The 21,972-nt window shown below is 42.1% G+C and overlaps 1 protein-coding gene across 3 annotated transcripts; it reads left to right on the plus strand.

Annotated features, from left to right (window-relative positions):
- The first annotated feature begins 5,548 nt into the window (after positions 1 to 5,548).
- Positions 5,549 to 21,282, plus strand: mapk6 (mitogen-activated protein kinase 6). Of its 3 annotated transcripts, none has more exons than XM_026163809.2 (8): positions 5,549 to 6,115; positions 9,835 to 10,752; positions 10,878 to 11,195; positions 17,155 to 17,299; positions 17,673 to 17,837; positions 17,974 to 18,169; positions 18,347 to 18,464; positions 18,834 to 21,282. In XM_026163809.2, the coding sequence occupies exons 2-8, from the start codon at positions 10,516 to 10,518 to the stop codon at positions 19,929 to 19,931; spliced, it is 2,277 nt and encodes a 758-aa protein (XP_026019594.1). In that variant the 5' UTR covers positions 5,549 to 6,115; positions 9,835 to 10,515; the 3' UTR covers positions 19,932 to 21,282. The 3 variants fall into 3 exon arrangements, with proteins under 3 accessions (XP_026019594.1, XP_026019604.1, XP_026019585.1); XM_026163819.2 differs by lacking the exon at positions 5,549 to 6,115 and adding an exon at positions 7,402 to 7,599; XM_026163800.2 differs by lacking the exon at positions 5,549 to 6,115 and adding an exon at positions 8,644 to 9,065.
- The last annotated feature ends 690 nt before the right edge of the window (positions 21,283 to 21,972 follow it).

Raw genomic sequence — 21,972 nt, forward strand, 5'->3', positions numbered from 1 at the left:
CCACCAGAAAATACAATGATGTTGCCCGGGTTGCCTTTTTCATTGCTATCATTACTATCATTTTTATACAACAATTGTTATTATTGTTATTTTACACAGATTATACCAACAAGATTTAAATGTTAACAAGGAGCATTTTGAGAGCACAAACCTGCTCACTGTCTGGGCAGTGTTTACTTTTAAGCCAATAGTATTGTAATTTTTATGTATTCATTTTGCTTTCTTTATTGTTTTTAAAGCAGTTTGCCATGTAGGAGTAAGTGATGAATAATTACTGATTTGTAGGTAACTGGATATAACGATCTTGGTCTTATTCTATAGTATTATCCTACAGCAGGTTTCTAACTAACCAGGTAGCTTGTATTATCCTGACAATACTTTCTTTAAAAATATAACACATAAACTCCTTGCTGGAGGTAATTAGTAGCTTTAATAGCTTTCTATTCGTTTACTAATTTATTTAACCCTTGGGGAGAACCAGACTAGCTGTGTTCCTCTGCATCTCTGCTTAGCTAAGCTATCAAACTGCTGGCATGAGCCTCACACTATAACCACAATGATTTGAGTGATACTGATCTTCTTATCTAACGCTAGAAAAAATATTTTTTTAAAAAGACTTGATGCCCTTGGAAAGGCAGGATTTCCTTATTTATTAATTTTTTTCTATAAAACCACCTGAGCTTCTTTGCAGGTACGCAAAACCTCACAATTTAAATGTGGACAAATAGAGAGAAAGTATTTATAATGTGTCTGCATTGCCTGAGGGTCTGTGGATGGATTTACCACGGATGATGGAATCAGTCCTCACTTGCCACTTCAGCATTTGATTTGTCTGTGGCACTTGATTTATCCACACAGTCACCCATTCATTAGCAGCTATATATAGAACACATCCAGGCATGCATGACTGCATACCGCACATTCACATAGCAAAAGCCTCTCTATTGATCTGTCCGTCATTACCGGGGCATTTACGTCAGTGGAGGTTCGCTCATTTCAACAGAAAGAGAAATGGTTCTGGTGAATAGAGGGGAGCACTGCAGGGTAGGCAGGGCACTCGCTGTCGTCTGGCATTATGTAACTACTGGACTATCCTATAGCCCATCTAACCCAAATCTACTGCAAACTCATATGAGCTTTTAAATGGATTTTTGGGTGAAGTCTGCACTGCCTGATGGCCTCATGTAATCCTCCCTGATAAGAATAAGGCAGACAAGGGTCCAACAGAAGAACCCTAATCCTTTTTCACTTGTATTTCTTTAATTATGCAATATATTCCTCAGCAGTGCAGAGGAACAGAGATGAACTGAACTGCAATGACCTATCCACTGAAAAACCTTGCACCAAGCTTTCAGCCCACACTAGGGTGTACTGTGGAGCATGTAGTGCAGCTAAGAAAATATATACGCATGTAAAGCACACTCTCAAGGCTCTAAATTACCCAATGAGCACACACCTCAGTTGGTCCAAGAGCTGTGGCATTCCATGGTACAGGATTACATGTTATTGCAAAACAAACCCGAGTTCAGTGTCCTCTGATAGAGAGGGATGAAGTGCAATCGACCTGAAACAACAGCAAGGTGTTTTTCCACCTTCCGGTCACATCGTGCCATAGTAGAGCAAGTTAATAATTGATGATTTACACAGGCCAATCAATCAGATGTCACAGACGTGCCTGTTGTGGCTAACCCTTACCCTTTCAAGCCTGTGTTTACGGTCACTGGAGAACAAGCTCATATTGACTTTCAAACCCCAGCATATCCTTGGAGGATTTGTCTCAGACAAGGACCCCTAAGCATTTTCTTGCAGCACTGGGCCTGTGATGTCATCCCAGCGATGCGATTGGCCAATCCCAGCAGAGGAATGTGAAACCCTTTTATCCAATAATTTGTATTCGAAGGTGGGATGATGCCAGTGACAGCCTAGCTAGGTGAGGCCAAGATTGGCCAGACGGGCTTCCCATTAACCCTGCCCCCCCCAATGCTACATCGATCCGCAGATCCGCAGTGACAGACACACAGAGCCAAAGCAGGGGGGCTCAGAAAGCGGGGCGGTAAGAGCAGCTGCAGCGTTATTCACTGACAGCGAGGTGTGATTATATGCTAGTAATCTCAACGCTTTGGTTGGCTTCATAGCCCAGTATTGCTTCTCAACAACACACCAGCCACTCTGCCATGCCCCTGAATTTTGAGATATTATAAGAGAGGGTTTAGTTGATGGGAAAGCTGAAGTGAGATTCAGGCTCATCTGGGATCAGTCTTTAAAGAATGCTGGTGTGACAGAGGAAGCCAATTAATCCCATGCCCATCGCTGCTGTAACCCCGATGTGTGATAAGAAGCTTGATGCTGCGGCTGCCGAGGATTTGAGAGAGCTGCTAAAGTCAGACAATGGAAATGTGTGTGTGATGGAAAGTCAGAGAGGAAAGATGAGGATGATCTTATGTAATTATTCAAAATTAAGTCTTCTAACTGCACCATAACCCCTTTGGGCATAAATAAGCATAAACACATTTTAGATAAGATAAGACAAGACAAGACAAGACAAGATAAGATAAGATAAGATAGACGAGTTTAGAAAATCATCTGATTCAGCTTGTAAACGTGAAAAAATCACACTGAAGGAGATGAATGCAGAAGTTCAAGACAGGAGAGAGTTACTGATGGCACAGGATGTCCTTGGTCTTATTTTAAACCCAAATATTATGAGTAATAAGACCTTGTAGACAGTAAAAAGACAGTGACGGGACAAAGGTGTGTGGTTGTATCATTATCACACATCGAGATGTCTGATATTAAACGCAGCTTTTTCATTTGCAGGTGTGTCATACTTCATATGGTTATCATAGTCCAGCTCTCCCTCAGTCTTCTGTGGACAGCATGCTCTTATCTCGGCTTTATGATCTCCTTCAGGATTTGTTCTGGCACTGCTGTGGCGTAAAACATGGTCAGCATCTGACTTTGACCTTGTTTGCTAATCTTTACGCTTTTATTGCCATGAAAAGAAAAAAAAAACAAACTTTCCACTCAAGTGTCATCAAACATTTAGCAACTTACCTTGAAATGAACCTCGTCTCAGGTTTATGGTGTACTCAGAATCCCGGCTCATTTAGAGGAATTATTTTAATCTATTAATAATCAACATGCTCTTGCTCAATACAGCGGTTACTCTTTTATTTGCTTTTGATTACTATTATGCAATAATATCCTGCCATACGGCTTCAGATGTTTGGACAGTGACTTTTAATAATCTGTCTCACCTGAACCTGTTGAATACATTCAAACACATAAGCAGTGAATGCTTTCTGCATTAGTGCTGTTAAGAAACTTCCAGATTCCAGGGCCTCTGATCCTCTTACATCACCGCCAAACACCCAGTTTTATCTCTGACCCCATAACAAACAAATCCAATCACATCAAGCACACAGAACACACAATACGCACAGTGTACCTGCCAGATCACTTAATCATTTCACTTCAGAGTATCCCAAGAATGTACTATTTGTCATTTCTCTGGCGGGCGAGGAGCAGACAAAACAGGTTATATCACATCAGAGAACGGACGGCTCATACCCCCAGCAATCCTGCGTGTGAGGATTCTCCACTCACAGATGGTGAGAGAAAAAGAAAAGGAAAGGCAGATGGTCTTTTCCTCTCCTCGCATTTCATCGCACTTTTTGCTTCCAAAAATACAGCACTGAAAAGATGCTGATAAAAAAAACAAAACGATTACACATTTATGATCTGCAGTTCTAGTTTCTGACTTATTTAAAATCTATCTTTTGTGGAAAGCAGAGATTTCATTCTGACACACTTTTTGGTCATGCGGTTGATACGATGAATGAAATTTGTGTTAATTTAAAAATCACTAGAGATATCATTCTGCAATCTTTTAATTTCAAAGCTGATTTGATACTGAAGACACGCTTCACATGGTGTGGTCTCATCTTAGAATTGAACCACGAAATAAAAAGAACAGCCTGATTTTCATGCTAGTGGTGGTGGCACTATTGTGTCTTGCGTAATCGTACTGTCACATCCCACTAACAATCTCCGGCTGGAGTAAATCGTTTGAACAGCTGGATGAGAACTCATCTGTCCTTGACATGAACTTAAGTGTCGTTAAATATGCTCCTTTAATCCAGACTGAAGACAGACCGACAGTTCACAAACACTTGGATTTTCTAGCGTCAGTGGATTATTATTTTTATTGTTCAGTTTTATATAAACATACTTTTTTTTATTGTGCCCTCATGTGGTTTTAAGTTGAAGTTTTTTCCTTTTAAATTCAAAAAAGTGCATTTGTTGACTTGTTCTGTGTTGTTTTGTTTTTTTTACAGCACCCCAAAACTACCTGTATGCATGAAATGTGCTTTTTCAATACAGCTGGCTGCTTTACCTTTGAGCAGCAGTGCAGCAGTGAAGTTCAGTTCAATTTAAACACAACAAGCTTTGGAAATAAAGTGATCATACATGAAAGGAAAAAAAAAGGTTTTAAAACACAGAACTACCTGTTCTGTCAAGATATGCAAGTCATGCCATTGCATAAACACATTTGCCCCTTGCACTGGAGACACAATGACAAACACTTCACAGCCTCTTTCACAACACTGTGAAATACCAGACTATCGCAGCGTTAGACAGTGTATGGATTATATAGCTGCTGTACACGTCCTGTGGTCATTTACAAGGGTGCGGGAGTTGAAACTCCTTTGTGAGCCGTTCTGCACCTTAGTTTGAGCTCCGGTGAGGCAGACTGTTATATAACAGAGGACACTGTAGTGAAAAGCATCAGAGATTAGTGCTGGTCAGTCTACCGAGAGCAGGACTTATTGCTTCTGTAAGCTGCGATATGTAACGGTTTTTCACTGCACTCAGGCAGGGTAATCAGTGATTAATTAATCAATGCTGTTTATCAAGTGAGCGCAGCATTGCTCGTGCAGGCAATGCTCATGGCAGCGCACAAGTTTGCAGCATAAGCACTACACTCCATTGATTAATTCCTCGCAAACAAGTGACGATTTAGAAAGCAAAATATAGGCAAACAACCCCTAACCCACAGCTTGACCTCATGCTCTCACATGCATATTTTTGATAACATACAGCTGGTCCAGACTCTGCAACGGTCTGGTTTGGATATCAAACAAATGTGCATGCACGTATTTCCTTACAGTCCAAACATACCAGCCTGTCAAGACACCAGGACGTGCTGCACGACAAGTAGACAGGACAGAGGAAGGAGCACCGCCAAAAAGTAGCAGACCGCTGTGATTAGGCAGAGAACAGACACAGGTTTCAGGGAAGGCAAAACCAGATTTGTGGGGCAAGAGAAAAACTGGAAATGATTTTTCCTGTAGAATCAGCAGAGACTGATGTCTGGCATTTGTAAATTCACAAGTTCACGAACACCCTTACTGAAACAGACAATGAAAGAGAGCAATAAACCCAGAGGACATCCAAGGATGCACCACATGCCCACACATAAAAGGGTCTCTTTGTGCAGATGTATCTAGTCTGGTTGTCTGCAAACAATGACTTGATAGTCAAGGTTTGAAATGTGTGACCAAAAACTGTTTTCTCCCATTTAAGCAAATTGATTTTTTTTTTTAAGAAAAAAAAAGACAAATAACTCCTGAGTGTCTTGCCTAGAAGCAACAGTTTATTTCAGGACAGGCTACAGATAATTAACTCTTTTTCTTTTTACAAAATACAAGTGAGCAGGTCTGAAAATAACAGGGATTTTTTTTAAGAATGAGAAAAGAGTAAGAAAAGTGGCAGAGAGAGAGAGACAGAGAAAGGTGGATTCGGTGTGTCTGACACACTGCTCTGTCTAAGGCCAAGCCATACACAGTGCAGTCTCCTCCCCTCTCCGGCTTGGCCTATATTAACTTTCCATGGAGCTCCACCTCACAACCAGAGGCACATGGAGTAGGATAACACACCGCCAAGGCTCTGAGAATACATTCACACACATATAAACAGACGGTGGAGTGCACTGGGTCTTTCAAGCTTTCTGCCTTTCGGACTAGGAGTGACGGACATAAAACATACTCTTCTGAATGGACTATTGACTCAGGCACCATGTTGCTCCATTCGTCACTGGAGAATTTCAGCCATGGTAAGAGATCAGAAGATTTTTTCTTTCATAAAGGAATGAGCAAGCTTGAGAGTGACAAGAGCTGAGGACATTTTAGTTTTTGTGCAGACTTTGTATAAATGAAGAACAGGTTCAACATAATAAAACAGGGGATGCATGCAGGAGGATAGCAATGTCCAGAAATGGAGCTGAGATAAACTCAGATACTCTTTAAAGGTGAAAGTGTGTGTTTTAGTAAGAGACTCTTACCACTGTTGCAAGCAGGTTGACAGCATGTGCACACACTCATTTTCCATACATGAGACACTCTGTGCGCAGCAAACAACACTGATGGACTGCAATAGTGCTGTGTTTGTGTTGGGCCAATGATTAAAAGACTGGCAGAAACAGAAGTAAATTAAAAACATCTCAGTCGGACGTTTCGGTGTAAGACTTGGAGAAACAGTTCTCTTATATCTCATGATAAAAGAGAGTAAGCCCGGAGCACAGAGTGTAATGACCCTGCGGAGATATATCATTAATAACTGAAATGTAAGTAACAGAAGTCCGGATCTTCTGTCTCCAACGTGATCAAAACGTGAGGGCAGGGTCTCATGAAAGACACAATATGTGACTTTATCTTCTGACCTCCATTCTTGGCTCTATACAACAGAGAAAAGAGCACTCGTGGGGGTGAGGGACAACATATCGCACACAATCAGTGAGTTAAGTGCAAAAGGACTAGATGTCAGTAAAGAGAAGTTCTCTCTTTCTGATTTCTACCTGATCAGCTCAAAGGAAGTGACTTGGAGCAAAGACAGTGAAGCTGCTACCTGAACATTTGCATCACTTTTTACAAGCACACTCAATGCAATTTCTAAAGGCAGTTTCATTCATCTTTTCTAGAAAAGCCGCTTATAAATAATAGATTTACCAAACCAACAAATAATAAATAAATAAATACACCTCAGCTAGGTCTTTATGCTTTTAAAATATAGCTGATAAAAGTACGTAATTACATAGCTCTACGTCTTTGGGAGCATTAATGGACGGGGTAACATATAGCCCAATCGTAATCTGATGTTCAGAGCAGCGGTGAACTATATCATGTCTTTTCCCAACATTTCTCTCTCTCAGTCGCATCACGTTCCGGCAGCATGTAGTTTCTCTCTCCATCGCAGAGCCCACCCCGGCCCGTAAGAGCCAGCCGCATTGTCGGACACATGGGCACTCACATGGTCTGCATGCGGATGCTGATGTAGACTTCTGCGGCTATGATGCTCCTTCCTGCACACCCACCCGTTCCCTCTCCATCCCTCCATTCACAGCATCCACAGAGAGGGAGGACCGGGCGCTCCGCGGGACCATCCGTAGAATGAGGGAATCAAATCAGTGCCGTATTTGATTTCTTCACTTCTTTTCCTCGGGATGTGTAATCCTCGCGGAGATCTGATGTGACGTGATGTCGGGCCGCTAAAAGAGAAACACCCTGTCGGTGCCAAAGGGAGTAAATCCGCATGGCGCATGTGAGTGACCTGTCCGGGTTTTTTTTTTTTTTAAGTCACTGACAAGACCACTACTGCGCGTCACTAAAAATAAATAAATAAAATGAAACAAAAAGCTAGAAAACAGCTTCGTTTTGCAAAGAAAAGACAAATAATACCATTCGTACTATTGATGCTGCCTTGAGTAAAATTTAACAATGGTTGGAAAATAGAGGGATGACGCTTTCTCAACAGAAATTCTGAGAGGCAATAAATAGGCAATGATTTTCTATTTGGAGGACAACTCAAATTTTAAATGTAAAATACTAAAGAGCAAAGTGTAAGCAAATGATGCACTGAGGTGTTTCAACTAAAATGAACAGCTGTATCTGCTCTGCAGGTTATAATGCAGTATTTCCACCCCCCAGATTTCCAGATAGGAGATCAAATAGGCTGGGTAAAGAATGTTCTTCCTGGTCCATTATCTTGTGGCATCCTCATTTTACGTTGCATAATAGAGCAAGTGACAAAAAACAAAACAAAACAAAAAACTCTTTCTAGAGGTTTGTTACTTCTGGGGGTTGGTCTATTATAAAATGGCCTGCAGTTACGGCTGGTTGAACTTTGCATGCATCAAGAGGTGATAATGAGGTAAGTGATGGTGAGGTTGCCTGTGGTACAGTGCTGCTATCACTTGGACTATAAACACAAACACTGAGTTGGAATGAACTCCAACTTCAAATGTTTTGAATGATTCCTGCTGTATTCAAGTACTGCTCGAAGCATACAGCTCCACCTATAAATATAGATACAGATATATCTGACTGTCAAAGTTCTGGGCTGGAAACAATAGATTATTTTTTGTGTTTTTATTTTTATTTCTTTTTAACCAATTCAATCACCAGTTGCTGACATTTCAGCTGCTTACCAACTTAATTGTTCATTACACTGCTAAAATATCAATACATGTATTATGAGTAATATGACACAGTTGTGTTTCTGTGATAATAAAAATGATCAGAAACATGAGGTGATTAATTCATGATTTTTAGAAATAATGCAAATGATCTAAGTTAAACTTCATTATTTATGAAGCAGTGCCAACTCACTGCATGCTGTTGTCTGAATAATGAACCCAGTGAACCCAGAGTGGGGTTAGGGTATTAGAACTAGAGATAATTACAGTACTCTATCAATGTAATAGTGGGTTGATAATAATTTTAAAAATAAATCAGGAATATTTATTTGTAAATAACTGCTAGTATGCAACTAAAAGCTGGGGAAAACAACAAATAAGTAAAAATAAATTGTTTGTTGAAGACTCGTAGTCGTAGTAGACATCTTTCCGACAGTCAGTGAAGGTGGCCTTGTGACGTCGCTGCTGCCTTTCTCTACCTAGCCTAAATGGCGATTGCAACAGATCCGCATAGCACCGGGAGCGGGTCGCAGTCAAACCTCGTCTGGGTTTGATTAAAACTATAGCCCGCCTAATGCAACAAACAAGGACCGTGAGTAACATGTTATATATAGATTCTGATTATTATGTACATGTTATGTTGGATTCGCTGTTATTCGAGCCGTTTAATCGACGTCGGCTTTGTGCTGCTTAGCGCTAGGAAAGCTGTACCACGTAGTCAGAAGCCTCCGCCAACAACGACCCCTTTGTTCGCGCTGTCGGCACATTTCTCGCTGGCTTGATGGTTTTTTTAAGTATATAAAATGAGTGATGTAGTGAGATATGTTTTCCACATATAATTTAGCTCATGTTAACGTCAAAGGGTGGTCGTGGTTATGTTCTAAATTAGATCAACGGCGGTCTCTCGCTTGCTTGCCGTTACTCTGCCATTCTTCGCTTTTTTTTTTCTCCCCCGCGAGCTAGTCAACAGAGACCGGGCGAGGGCCAAAAGTAGGCGCTGTGAACACGGTTATTCGTCTTTAATGTGTAGTATTCGTGTACTCTCGTGGATACTGATCTTCGTGAAGCTTCTAAATGTTATCTCTTTAATTTTAACGATACCTAGAAAACCGGACTAGCAGGCGCGTCACTGGAGCGGGGGAGGGGTTAGCTTCTCGTAATGTCACCGCGTTCAAAAGCCGGCCGAGCGAGGCAGCTTGTTGCTTAATGGAAATCCCTAACACATGTCAGCCTTACAGAGTGAGACATCTTCATAGAAGACGGAAACAATGTGTCAAATGATGGGCTCAAACCCAGTTTGCTCTGGCACAATACATGTGTTCTCACACTTATTTTTTGTTTTGTTTTTCTTTGTCTTTCAGGTTATATCCAAGTAAAATGGAGGATAGTTTTGATTGCGACTGTGGCGAGCTAGAGCCACCTGATCATTGAGGCTGAGGAATTACTTTAGAGACTTAAAGGCCAGACTCATTTCAATTTTTATAGACGACGTGAATTGACAGGAAAACTACACAGACAGATCTATACATATATTTACAAAGGAAAAAAAGAAAGAAAGAAAGAAAGAAAAGAATTAGCAGTGCGTTTACTCACATGAAGCTGCTCAGGACCAGTCATACACTGAATGTATTTGCACTGTGAGGATGCAATTACGTGCTTTTATAGTTTAAGATCGTGCCAGTGCGCTTTAATTTGCCTCAAAGACCATTCCATTTGCCGTCTGCAAACACTAGTTTACTTAGAGCTGTTCATTTAAATATATCCACACATTCAGGATTGGAGGATGAATTCAACTTTAAAATTTTCTCTCCTTACTCAAAATGGAAGGAAACTTTGACTACACATTAAAACCTTGCATCTGACAGTGACAGCTAGAGGGGGTGACTTGGTAGTCGTCTGTACAGGGGTCAGCGGAACCTCTGAAGCAAGGGGGGGGGCGGGGATTCCTCTGTTAAGTGCGAAAATTGGGCTTGAAACGGGCCAGAGGATTAACATTAGAGATAGCAGAAGCTTGGTGTAGAAGCCCACAAAAACAAAAAGTCATGGCAGAGAAGTTTGAGTCATTGATGAACATCCACGGCTTTGACCTGGGTTCTCGCTACATGGACTTGAAGCCTCTGGGCTATGGAGGGAATGGCCTCGTGTTCTCAGCAGTTGACACTGACTGTGACAAGCGTGTAGCCGTGAAGAAAATTATCTTGACTGACCCCCAGAGCGTCAAGCACGCCCTCCGGGAAATCAAGATTATCAGACGCCTCGACCATGACAACATTGTCAAGGTATGTTGGGAGGTTCAAAGTTTAAAAAAAAAAAAAGAAAACGTTGCTATCTTTTTTTTATCTGGCTGTGACAGAAAATGAAAAGACTTCATGATCAACACATACCCTCCTTTTTATGGAACTAGGTGTTTGAGACGTTGGGCCCCAGCGGTCGCAGGCTAACAGAGGATGTGGTGTCTCTTACGGAGGTCAACTCGGTCTACATTGTGCAAGAGTACATGGAGACTGATTTGTGTCAGCTACTGGAGAGGGGCCTTCTCTCAGAGGATCACGCCCGGCTCTTCATGTACCAGCTCCTCAGGGGCCTTAAATACATCCACTCTGCCAATGTGCTGCACCGTGACCTCAAGCCTGCCAACCTGTTTGTCAACACGGAGGACCTGGTACTTAAAATCGGGGACTTTGGACTGGCACGCATTATGGACCCTCACTACTCTCACAAGGTAAGACCAATTGCAGAGTTTTGCTGGTCTGCTGTGGTTTATGATGGGTGGTTATAATGCAGCACAGGCTACAGCGCAAAGCAGAACAAATATAGCAGCGCTGGTGAACTCTTTGCCCATATACGAGTGCTCTGCTGCTCTGACACGAGATGTTTATTGCCCAGTAATGTGGTACTCCCCAGGGTGACGCAGTTTTTTGAGCAGGAAGTGAGCTAGAAAGGATGTGGTTCCTTGAGGTAAGGCCTCGCCTTCCCTTCTCATAAGTGAGGGTTGAAAACAAAGCCGTGGGAAACATTTTTTTCCATTATGTAAAAGTATAGACGATAAGAATTGGAGATTAGTTTGTGATAATGTGGCTTAATTAAGACGTGCTACAATAGGATCTCCAGCGGAGGGTGTGTGTGTGTGTGTGTGTGTGTGTGTGTGTGTGTGTGTGTGTGTGTGTGTGGGGGGGGGGGGGGGGGGGGGGTGTAATGTTTTCACAATGACACAAAACCGGAAGAGTTCAACGTTGCGCCTCCATCAGCTTTTAGAGAAAACTGACGAAGGCTTGAGGCTGCAAAAATTTGTTGTGGACATCCTGCTCTTAAAAAATAAAAATTGAGGATTTGTTACATCTGAAAGGAGGATGCTTTGCATGAGTTCTCTTTGCATGAGGTCATTGCTCCAATAAGCAAATTCTCATGCATGAGACTTTTAGAAGTGAAGACATTTGTGTCCCTTGCTGTTTTCTTTGTTCATGGCTTTTCACTGGTTTCTGAAAGATGCTTACTGTAAACACGTGCTTAGAAAGCCAAATGCTGGCACGCCATCTGTTGAATGCACACATTTTAATGCTTTCTATAAAACCACCTTTGTTCTGTGAAGCAATGTAATTGTAGCATTAAAGAAGCTGTTTCTGTCTTCAGTGTGAGAAGAGTATAGATCAGCCTGTGTAATTGCAGCCACGTGGGAGGCCTGTGTAGCTCTTGTGTGTTGCTGTCACCTTTATAAAGGGATGAGGAAATTCCAGTTGATGGCCATATGGTGGTGTAATGTGAGGAAATCTAGGTTGGGAAGCCTGTCCCTCCCTCTGTGTCTCTGCCCGGATCTTCTTGAGGCGCTAAGGTGGTCAGATGCTTGCATGTGTCTCGGATTAGTCACAGAAGGGAAATGGGGCTCAAGTGATGGGTGATCTCACTGGATGGTACTGTCTCATTCATATCCATTACTCATCCAGGCTCCTGCCACACAATGCATCCCTCGAAATAGACTTACGCACCCTTGTTTACCATAACTGGCTTAATTGCCAGTTAAATACGAAAACTGCGTTTTGGTCATGTAGTCACATTTTCAGCTCTGACTGTTTTCATATGAGTCATGTCTTTTGAGACAGTATGTCACTGCGCACTAGGAAGAGTAAGGTAATAGTTGCTGGGAAGGAATGAGAGCTTCACAGTTTAGTGTCTGTAGCAGGCCAAATGCTTTAGAGAAGTTTTTATTTTTTCCCTCCTTAAGCTGCTTGCCTGGGGTCAGAGCTCAAAGATGTACTGCAGCAGATTACTGCTGTTTTGCTCAAAGATGGAAACGCTATAGTCAGATTGACTAACTGGTTTTCCATGAAGCTCTCCTGACTGTGTTTTTGTTTGTTTTTGTTTTTGTTTTGGGTTTTTTCATTGTTTTTGTGATAATAGCTGTACCAAGGGGCAAAGTTAAGCTAGTATCTTTACCAACCACCTTTTTATGGCTCCTAGACTCATTTAAAGTGAGTGTCTAAGAACAAATGAGGCGTGTTTAAAAATGAACTTGGCACCCCCAGATAACACACCAGTGGCACAGCGTGAAGGTGTTAAAAAAACAGTTGGTTTTACTGTTGACCACATGCCACATTCACTGGGGGGCAAATGCTCTTTCACGACCACCCTCTACTTAGAGCATAGGGTCCGAGACGCAGTGCTGGAGTGCAATGTATTTGAATAACATCATTTCTAAAAAAAAAACAGCTCTATTTTTCAAGTGAACTTCAGTTTCTAGTTTAGCTTCGGTAATGTGATCTTGGATTCATGCATCAGTGGTGCATTCACCAGGCGTTTGTTTAATCCTTTCCTCCCACGCTTTTTCTTTCTTATAATGCCTTGGCTAAAAGACATCAACAGCTCATGGTTCCCTTTAGGCTTTTAATAATCCTGCATAGCTTTGTTTTAAGCACAACTACCTGTTTCTGTGGGGAAACAGTTTCTGTCTCTGTGAGCTTTGAGGTCTCGCCTAATAGTGGCTCATACTCAAGAATGACAAAAATTCACGTGTACTCATCCAACTTTTCCAACCCCAGTTCCCCTCCTTTTCCCAGCCAGCCCTTTGTCTCATTGTGGGAGCCTTGCTCAGAGCCTTATTTGAAGCTGATCTAAAGCCTGCGTTCGCTTTCAGTCTTGTCCCAAACTTTAGCTAGAGACTAAGCTGAACCAAAAGTCAGTCAAAGAAGCTTTTAACAGTTTTAAACAAGAATTGCTGAGGCTTTAACAATTTTTACTGTGTGTCTAAGTTAAGCAGTTTGAGTGTGTCAAAAATACATTCTCTAGAAGTGACATCCAGTCTAGTCTTCGCTATTCTTGTGATTTATCACTGAGAGATCGTTTGGCTTGGCAAACCATTTAAAGGTTTGTCTTTTTATGACGCCTAGAAAAAAGTGGCAAACTTGTCAGACATTCGCATAATTTTGTGCTGTGGAAACAGTTGTTTGCATGTTGCCTGTCAGACTATTGAATATTGGAAAAAGTGTGATCTTGTGCTTGCCTGTGGTTTGGTATAATTTTCAGTAATTTGAGATGCTATAGAGGTGATAGCCGTGACGTTGTTAGGAATGTTATAAAAGACCTTCACAAGGTTTGTTTCTGCCACACATTCATCAAAGTGAACAATTCTAAGCCACAGCTGCAATAAAAAGCATACTTGACCCAGTTATTTAGCTACCACTGGGCCTGTCTGGTGCCAGACTTTACAAGATTCAGAATAAATGCAGCAAAGTTGACTTCAGGCTCAATGAGTTTTAGAGAGCTGGTTTTGATTATTCCACCCTGTACTTTCTTGATTTTAAACAGTAGTTTAATCTTGTTCTGCAGCAAGCAGATGTATCACAAATTATTCAGAGAAGCCAAAGATCCAGATGGAAATGTTTTTTTTTTCTTATTTATTAGGCACACATCCTCCTCATTTAGTACTTGACAGTTGAACTCGGAAGTGAATCTGTATTGGCAACAAAATTGATTACTTATTTTTTGGTCAACAGCTTTATCCTGGATTGGGATGGGGGAGGATCTTTCTGATTCTCCAGAAGCCACCTTTACTGACATCTGGTTAAACCTGCTTGAGGTTGCTCTGACTAACCACAGCCTGTCACATGGAGAGGCCTAGTTATGAATCATTAAATGTCAGCCTGAGCTGTTGTAGATCCAGTAGTGAAGTTATTCACCAGCTGCTGCTGGAGGTACTGACATTGTTAATGCTTTAAAGCTTTATGGTGAATGGTCCGCTTGAAAATCTGTAAAAGAATTGAGCTGGAAGGTTCACCTAATGCACTTTATGCACTTAGCTGGTAGGCAAACTTTAATCTGTTCCTTTTAGTTCAGAGTCCATTACGCATTGTCCTTACTCTCTGCAATGACTCTTTCAAGCTAACCTAATTTACATTCTCTGTTAAGCTGGTTGTGTGTGTTTCTCCCCCGTAAACACAATCTCACAGGTCGGCTTTACCAGCTGCTTCTCAGAATGGGTTCTGGTCCCAGTCACTAGGTATGACCTGTCTATGTGCCAGACTATCTCTTAATTCCCCCCACCTCTTTACAATCTTTATAGGTCCCATCAAAACAAGGGCTTGCAGGCACTTAAGGATAGGATGACATCAAGTATTTGTGGCTAAATTTGGGCAGAAATGGGAGCCTCCCACAGTGGTGAGCAGTCCATTTTGGTCCCACAAACTACCACTCCATGTGGGGGGGAAAAAAGAGCGCAGCAAGGGTGTTGTTTTACCACTCCCCCTCCCCCCATTGAGTGTGTAGACACACATACAGAGGTCAGCTTCCTTTATGCTTGGTGCCCTCCTGGCCTTGTGACTAGTCAGGCACTGTTTGAGTGCAGGTTAGTGGCAGTGGGGTATTATCCTGCTCAGACTGCTGACATGGCCTGCTCTCCCCTCTTTTCATTGGTCTCTTCTTTTTTGGGCGGGGGGTCTTTGTATGCTGTGTGGTGTACGTGACCAGCACAGAGTACGGCTGTTAAGGAGATGGCACAGGGCTCTGAATGTTTAGCACAGACTTGCAGGATAGTGTCACATCTCCTGTTACCTGTATTGTGTGGCAAACGTGGAGGTACATGAAACAAGGGTAATCATAGCTTTAGAGCTGGGCGATATGAGATTTTTTCATATCACGATATGTTTTTTTCATTTCAGGCGATAACGATATCTATCACGATATAAGCCAAATAACTATATTTGTAAGATTTAAATGTGCCGTTGCTCACAAGTAAAATGTGAAATAATCAGCAGCTTGTTTTTATTTAAATATTTATTTCCCATAATAAGTTCAACAGGGTAGATGTACTTAAGGAACATGAGACTTTTTCAGATAAATAAAGGCAAATATTGCAAACTACACAAAAGGCAGCCGCTAAAGCGTTTAAGTTTCAAAATAGAACAAACAAAACAGACTAAATTGTCAATTCCACTTAGAAACAAAATATTAATTCTAAAAATAAATCTTAGTTTGTTTTACAGAAGAACAGACAAAACTGACTAACTTTTGTCAATATCAAATAAACTGAGAACTAAAAGGAAATTCTCAATCTCTCCTTGTTGTATAGCTGAGCTTTTCAAACAGTTTTAACAGTTACTTTAGTCTGACAAAAGCCGAATGACGAATTAGCGCTTCCAGTCAGAGACTGAGGCTACGTCCACACGTACACGGGTATTTTTGAAAACTGAGATTTTCCGTTTTCGTTTTAAAAAATAATCCCGTCCACACATAAAGGCAGAAATGAAGGAAAACGCTGCTATGAACATGCCAAAGCAGCAGGTGGCGCTAGATTCCTAACCGTGCCGAAATGTTGGCCAATCAGAAGTCTAGAAGCCTCGGTGGGGAAAAGTAAACAAAGCTGGGGCACAGAAGCAGAACCGAGTCGTATGTGTGGAGGGACAGTAACTGTGTGTATATGTAAGCATTTAAACACTGCAGAGAGTAGAATTAACAGTAACAGTATTGTAGAAATTCATTTCACCGAAACAATAACGCGGCGCACAGTGTGACGCATGCACCAGTTTATTGTATTTCCAGACTTGCTTTCGGCACAATTTACAGTGCACGCTACTCTGTTTTTTGTCAGACTTGAAATAGCCGAAATACCGTCACACTACGGAACTTCTATGGCTCTTCCGTTCGACAATCTCTCCGGCATTGGAACCATCATCTGTTTTCTCTTCGGTCACGCTCGGTTGATTTTTCTAGTCAGCACACTCATTTCCTCCATTACGCGCTGGCTCCATTACCCGCTGGCTGCTTCCCAAACAAACACACGTGCGGCTTGGCACTTGTGCTGTACGTAACAAGTCACGCGACGTGACGCTGCGGCTGTGATTGGTTCGGCTCTGCGCTACTTAATTTGGATTGGCTGACCTTTTATTTATTTATTTTTTTTTGAGGACAAGAGCGGCGAGGTCTATCGCAATAGCTTAATTTCTCTATCGAGTAAAAGTTATATCGCGATACATGTCGTTATCGTTCTATCGCCCAGCTCTACATAGCTTTTATTGTGAATCACTGCAGACTTATGAGCATCTTACCTCTGAATGAAAACAAACTGAAAGTAACTTGTCACTCATAAAAAAATAATAATAACAATAATAATAATGATAATGCTGCACTATTTCCAGTACTGTAATGTATTTTTTAGAGGGTTACAATTAATGTCTGGTTTCCCACCACGACAGGGCCATCTCTCTGAAGGTCTTGTCACAAAGTGGTACAGATCTCCTCGCCTGCTGCTCTCTCCTAACAACTACACCAAAGCCATCGACATGTGGGCTGCTGGCTGCATCTTTGCTGAGATGCTCACAGGGAAAACCCTGTTTGCAGGTAAATGTTGACTCAGTTTGTTATGTCAGACTCACTCCTCACACCTTGTGTAAAATCAGTCTTTAAGGTGGCTCAAGTGACAGAGTTAAATGTCAAGTATAGGTGTGATGACACATATGCTAATTTTGTTTGTTAAACACATGGTAAACCAGACAGTCTGGTTTGACTTTGCGTATTCGGCCGGTGCAGGGAGAGACTGTTCTTGTTAAAACAGCCTTGAGCTGACCACAAGGCAAATGAAATCTCAATTCCCATGATCTGAAGCAGATCATGGGAATCGAGGCTGCCTCACTCAAACTCCCTCAGTCATGCAGAAGTTGAGTCATGGGTTCTCTTCTAAAAAACTCCATAATATTTCTGTTTGCTGTTTCAGGAGCTCACGAACTGGAACAGATGCAGCTGATCCTGGAGTCAATCCCTGTACTACGAGACGAAGACCGCCAGGAGCTCCATAGCGTAATTCCCGTCTTTATCCGCAATGACATGACCAAGCCTCACACACCATTGGCCAAACTGCTGCCTGATGTCAGTCCGCAGGGTAAGTACCACTTTAATTAATCAGAAGTACTTGGAGCCTTATGAAGTGCTTGTGAACCCAGGGTCATGGTCGTGTACTTCATAGATCACATCTCGTATTTCCAGCTTGATAATCTCATTGTCCTTCTCCTTTACAGCCCTTGATTTCCTGGAGAAGATCCTGACCTTTAACCCCATGGATCGTCTGACTGCGGAAGAGGCCCTGGCACACCCCTATATGGCTGACTACTCCTTCCCCCTGGATGAGCCTGTGTCTCTGCACCCCTTTCACATTGAGGATGAGGTAGATGATATCCTGCTCATGGACCAGAGCCACAGCCACACTTGTGACAGGTGTGCCTTCTCACTTATTTCCCTCTCACATATTCTCTTGGGATTAACTTCAGCGGAATTTGTTTTGCTGTGCTTGCTGCAAGTGAGCAGCTCTCACTGTTTGACTAGAGTTTATTTGCAAACTTAGTCTGTATATGACTGTTGCTAATGAAGTCTTTCTATTTCTTTATCCATTAGGTATCATGAGAGCCAGTTCTCAGAAGCTGACTGGCACTTGCACAGCACCCATGACCCAGACGAAGTTCAGGTTGACCCAAGGGCACTCTCCGATGTAACGGACGAAGAGGTCGTCCAGGTGAGTTATTTTTGACAAACGCTTCAAACCTACTATCAAAACTATTTTCACTGCTTTTTCAGAACCTTAAGGGTGATTAATTCTGGGCAAGGAAGCAAGTATTGGATTGATCTTAAAGCGGTATACATCAATAAAAGCCTTAAGGCCGGGTTCCCATTCATAGATTGAGCTTTATTGCTAACATAAATAAACATTATTTCAGAGGCGGCCTTCCTTGAATTTTACATGTATTTTTGTTTGGATAGGCTTAATCCATGTCTGAAAAAAGCTAGGTGCAAGAGAGCTCATTCCTTACTAATATAAATTGGATTTAAATCAGTACTGACTTAAATGATCAGATTCTGAAAGGTAGCTGTTGTCTTTTTCTAGGTGGATCCTCGTAAATATGCTGATGGAGATCGAGAGAAGTTCCTGGACGAGCCGTCCTTCGACTACTCAACCCCATTCCCACTAGAGAGATCTTGGCAGGATGACCACCACGAGAACAAATACTGTGACTTGCAGTGTAGCCACACCTGTAACTACAAGGCTGTGTCGCCCTCCTACCTGGACAACCTCATCTGGAGAGACAGTGAAGTCAACCACTACTACGAACCCAAGCTTATCATCGACCTCTCCAACTGGAAGGAGCAGCAGAGCAAGGAGAAGGCAGACCGCAAGTCCAAGAGCAAATGCGAGAAGAACGGGCTGGTAAAGGCTCAGATCGCATTAAAGGAGGCAGAGAAGAGCCCTGTAGAGAAGGACAAAGTGCAAGAGAAACACCAGACGGAAAAGCCTCAGAGCCAGCAGAACCAAGGCTTTGACTTTGACTCCTTCATTGCCAGCACCATCAAGCTGAGCCTGCAGCCGGAGCCCTGTCAGGAGGTGACCCTGCTCAACGATGTGGGGCTCCTGAATGAGGTGGGCCTCCTGAACGAGCTCAACTTTTCTGTCTCCCAGCTCGAGGCTCCTCGCTCAACCTCTATGTCCAAGTCCATAAGTCAGGAGAAGGAGGAGAAGTGCCTGGTAAATCTCGCCCAGCTAGGTGGCGGAGGGCTGGGAGTGGTCGGCGGGGACTGCGTCTGGCCTGCTCGCCCCTGGGAGAGCTCTGGGGACACGGTCGGAGAGAATGGCATTTTGATAGACGAAGCGTGCTGGGACATTGGCAAAGAGGACCACCTCCAGAAGGAAAGCCCTTACACCAGCTACCTGGACCACCTGTTCAGCAGGAGGGAAGAAGCCGTCTCCGAGACTGCCAGCCCGCAGATTGGGTCCCCGGTGGTGAGAGAGCTAGACGAGAGCTTCCTTGACAGAAGCACGGAGATTGTGCTCAATATGCAGCTGGACTCTCTGGCCCTTCCTGGCTTTGACAGCACTGATGAACTGCCTCTAAAATCCATCCAGGCGTCCCTCACCCCCTGCGCTGTCAAATGCTCCCCACAAATTGCCCACAAAACGTACAGCAGCATCTTCAAACATCTTAATTAAGGAAATGTATATCTTCCTCACAGTGCAAAATCTAGGCAGTTTTGTTTTTATGTTGCTTTTTTTTTAAAAAAATAATATGGTATACTGTACTTGAATCATTTCATACCTTTTTTTTGTTATTATTATGTTTGTTTGTTTGTTTTTTTTAAAGAGTCGAAAAGGGTGATTTTATTTAAAGAGTTTTGATCATCACTCTGAGCCTTGATCACCAGGCCTTCATGGGTTAATGTCTACACCCTCATTGCTATACTGGCATGTCAGTCGCACATTTAAGTACTGTAGATGAAAGAGGAGCGGGAAAGAAGTATCTAGAGGAGGGAGGATGAGGTAGAGAGGATTTAAGAGATGAAGTTTGGCCGTTCTGGGTGTGACATAAAGAAGGAAGGTAGACGCTAACATTGCTGTGGGGTTTTAAAGTGCTCTCAAACAGCCTTTCCTGGGGTGGGGTGTCTTGTTCGTCATGTTTTTTTTGTTTTTCCTTCTTTTTAAAATATTCTTTGACCTTCTGACATTTTTTTTTTCCCCTGAAGAAAGCTTCCTTGAAAACCCTTTCATACTGTAAATCTGACACATGATGCCAGCAGCAACCATTATCGTAGGCGTTAATGTAAATGTGTTATCTACCTCAAGGTAACAGCCGCGAGAGACACTCGAAGCCGCACTAGTGCTTTACACACATGACCATCCTCATACCATGAAATGAAGTGGTCGCGTAGATGAAATCTGTCTCACTTTAGCAATTAACATAGTGAGGTGTTTCAGTAATCATTTATTTATTTCTAGCAAAATGTGCGCTATTTATTTTATCAAAATGTGTTATTTCAATGTGATTATTGAAGATTTGAGGAGTTGGGCAGACTTCCATTTTCATTTTTGGCACTATACGGGCGTGCAAGTGTTCTTTTGTTTTAAGGTAGGATGCATATTCATGTGTTATGTTGAAGTCGAGGCTTTCCATTTTCCATCAATACTGTTCTAATGGATATCTTTTTTTTTTCTTTTTTTTAAAAAATGGGTGCGTTTTGTCTTTAGTGGAGAAAAAAATTATTTTATGGTTTAAAGAAGCGCCTAAAAGTCTTAATTTTTTTTTTTATCCAAATGTAAAAAAATAAAATAAAATTAAAGTTGCGTGCATGGAGGCAGGAGAAAGGTACAGTTAATGGTGAGTATAATGTACGTCAGTTTTAATTGTACTTTTTTGTTTTTTGTTTGTTAAATTTCTATGTACTTTTTCCAGGCAAGCATGATGAAATTAGGTTAAGGTGTAGCATGTAGAACACTTACGGACTTTTTTTGTAATCATTGGTTCCCCTGTTCTACAAAATATCTCAATAAAAATTATTGGCAGAGAGTTTAGCCTCCTCTTCCTTGTTCTTGATCGGGGATTGGCCCCGTCATAAACCTGGTCCTTGGAGAAGACGTGCCGCCAAATCTACGTGCCACTTTTAAAGTCCAAGTAAGCAGACTGGATTTCACTGGAAGTGCTGGGGACACGGGATTTGAATCACCAGCTAAATGTAGCTCTGGTTGAGACCACCATATTTCAAAGCTGCCAACTTGGTTTCCACCTGCTTCTCATATAAAATGCTACAGAGAAGCGAGCAGGATTACACGACAAGTACTTTTCCATTCTACAGTCCTGTTCTCTAACACCGACGCAGCATAACTACATTTCCAAACTTCCTGTTAGGGAACAACTTCACGAGATGAAATCGGACTGTGGAGAAATAATAGGTTTTTGTAGGGTGTGGTGACATTGTCAAAGTCACTCTGACAGTTCATTTTCACATCAATCGTGCAGGATCGTAGGGTTGTTTGGATTTTTGGGGGGTGGGTGTACTAAAATGTGCAAAGACAAGCTTGTCTGGCTCACATTAAAGGCAGTGATTCTAAGTGAGGTAGAGCCAGTTTTAATCAACCAGTGGGCTGATTGGGATGCTTTGGTTCATATTCTTGGATGGCATGATTTTGTCTTAAAGCCAAATCTTTCTAAACAAGTTAGTACTTGTGCACGAGAATGGGCATTTCTCTTTTAGCATTG

The sequence above is a fragment of the Astatotilapia calliptera genome, chromosome 1, assembly GCF_964374335.1.
Source record: "Astatotilapia calliptera chromosome 1, fAstCal68.1, whole genome shotgun sequence".
Taxonomy (NCBI): Eukaryota; Metazoa; Chordata; class Actinopteri; order Cichliformes; family Cichlidae; genus Astatotilapia; species Astatotilapia calliptera.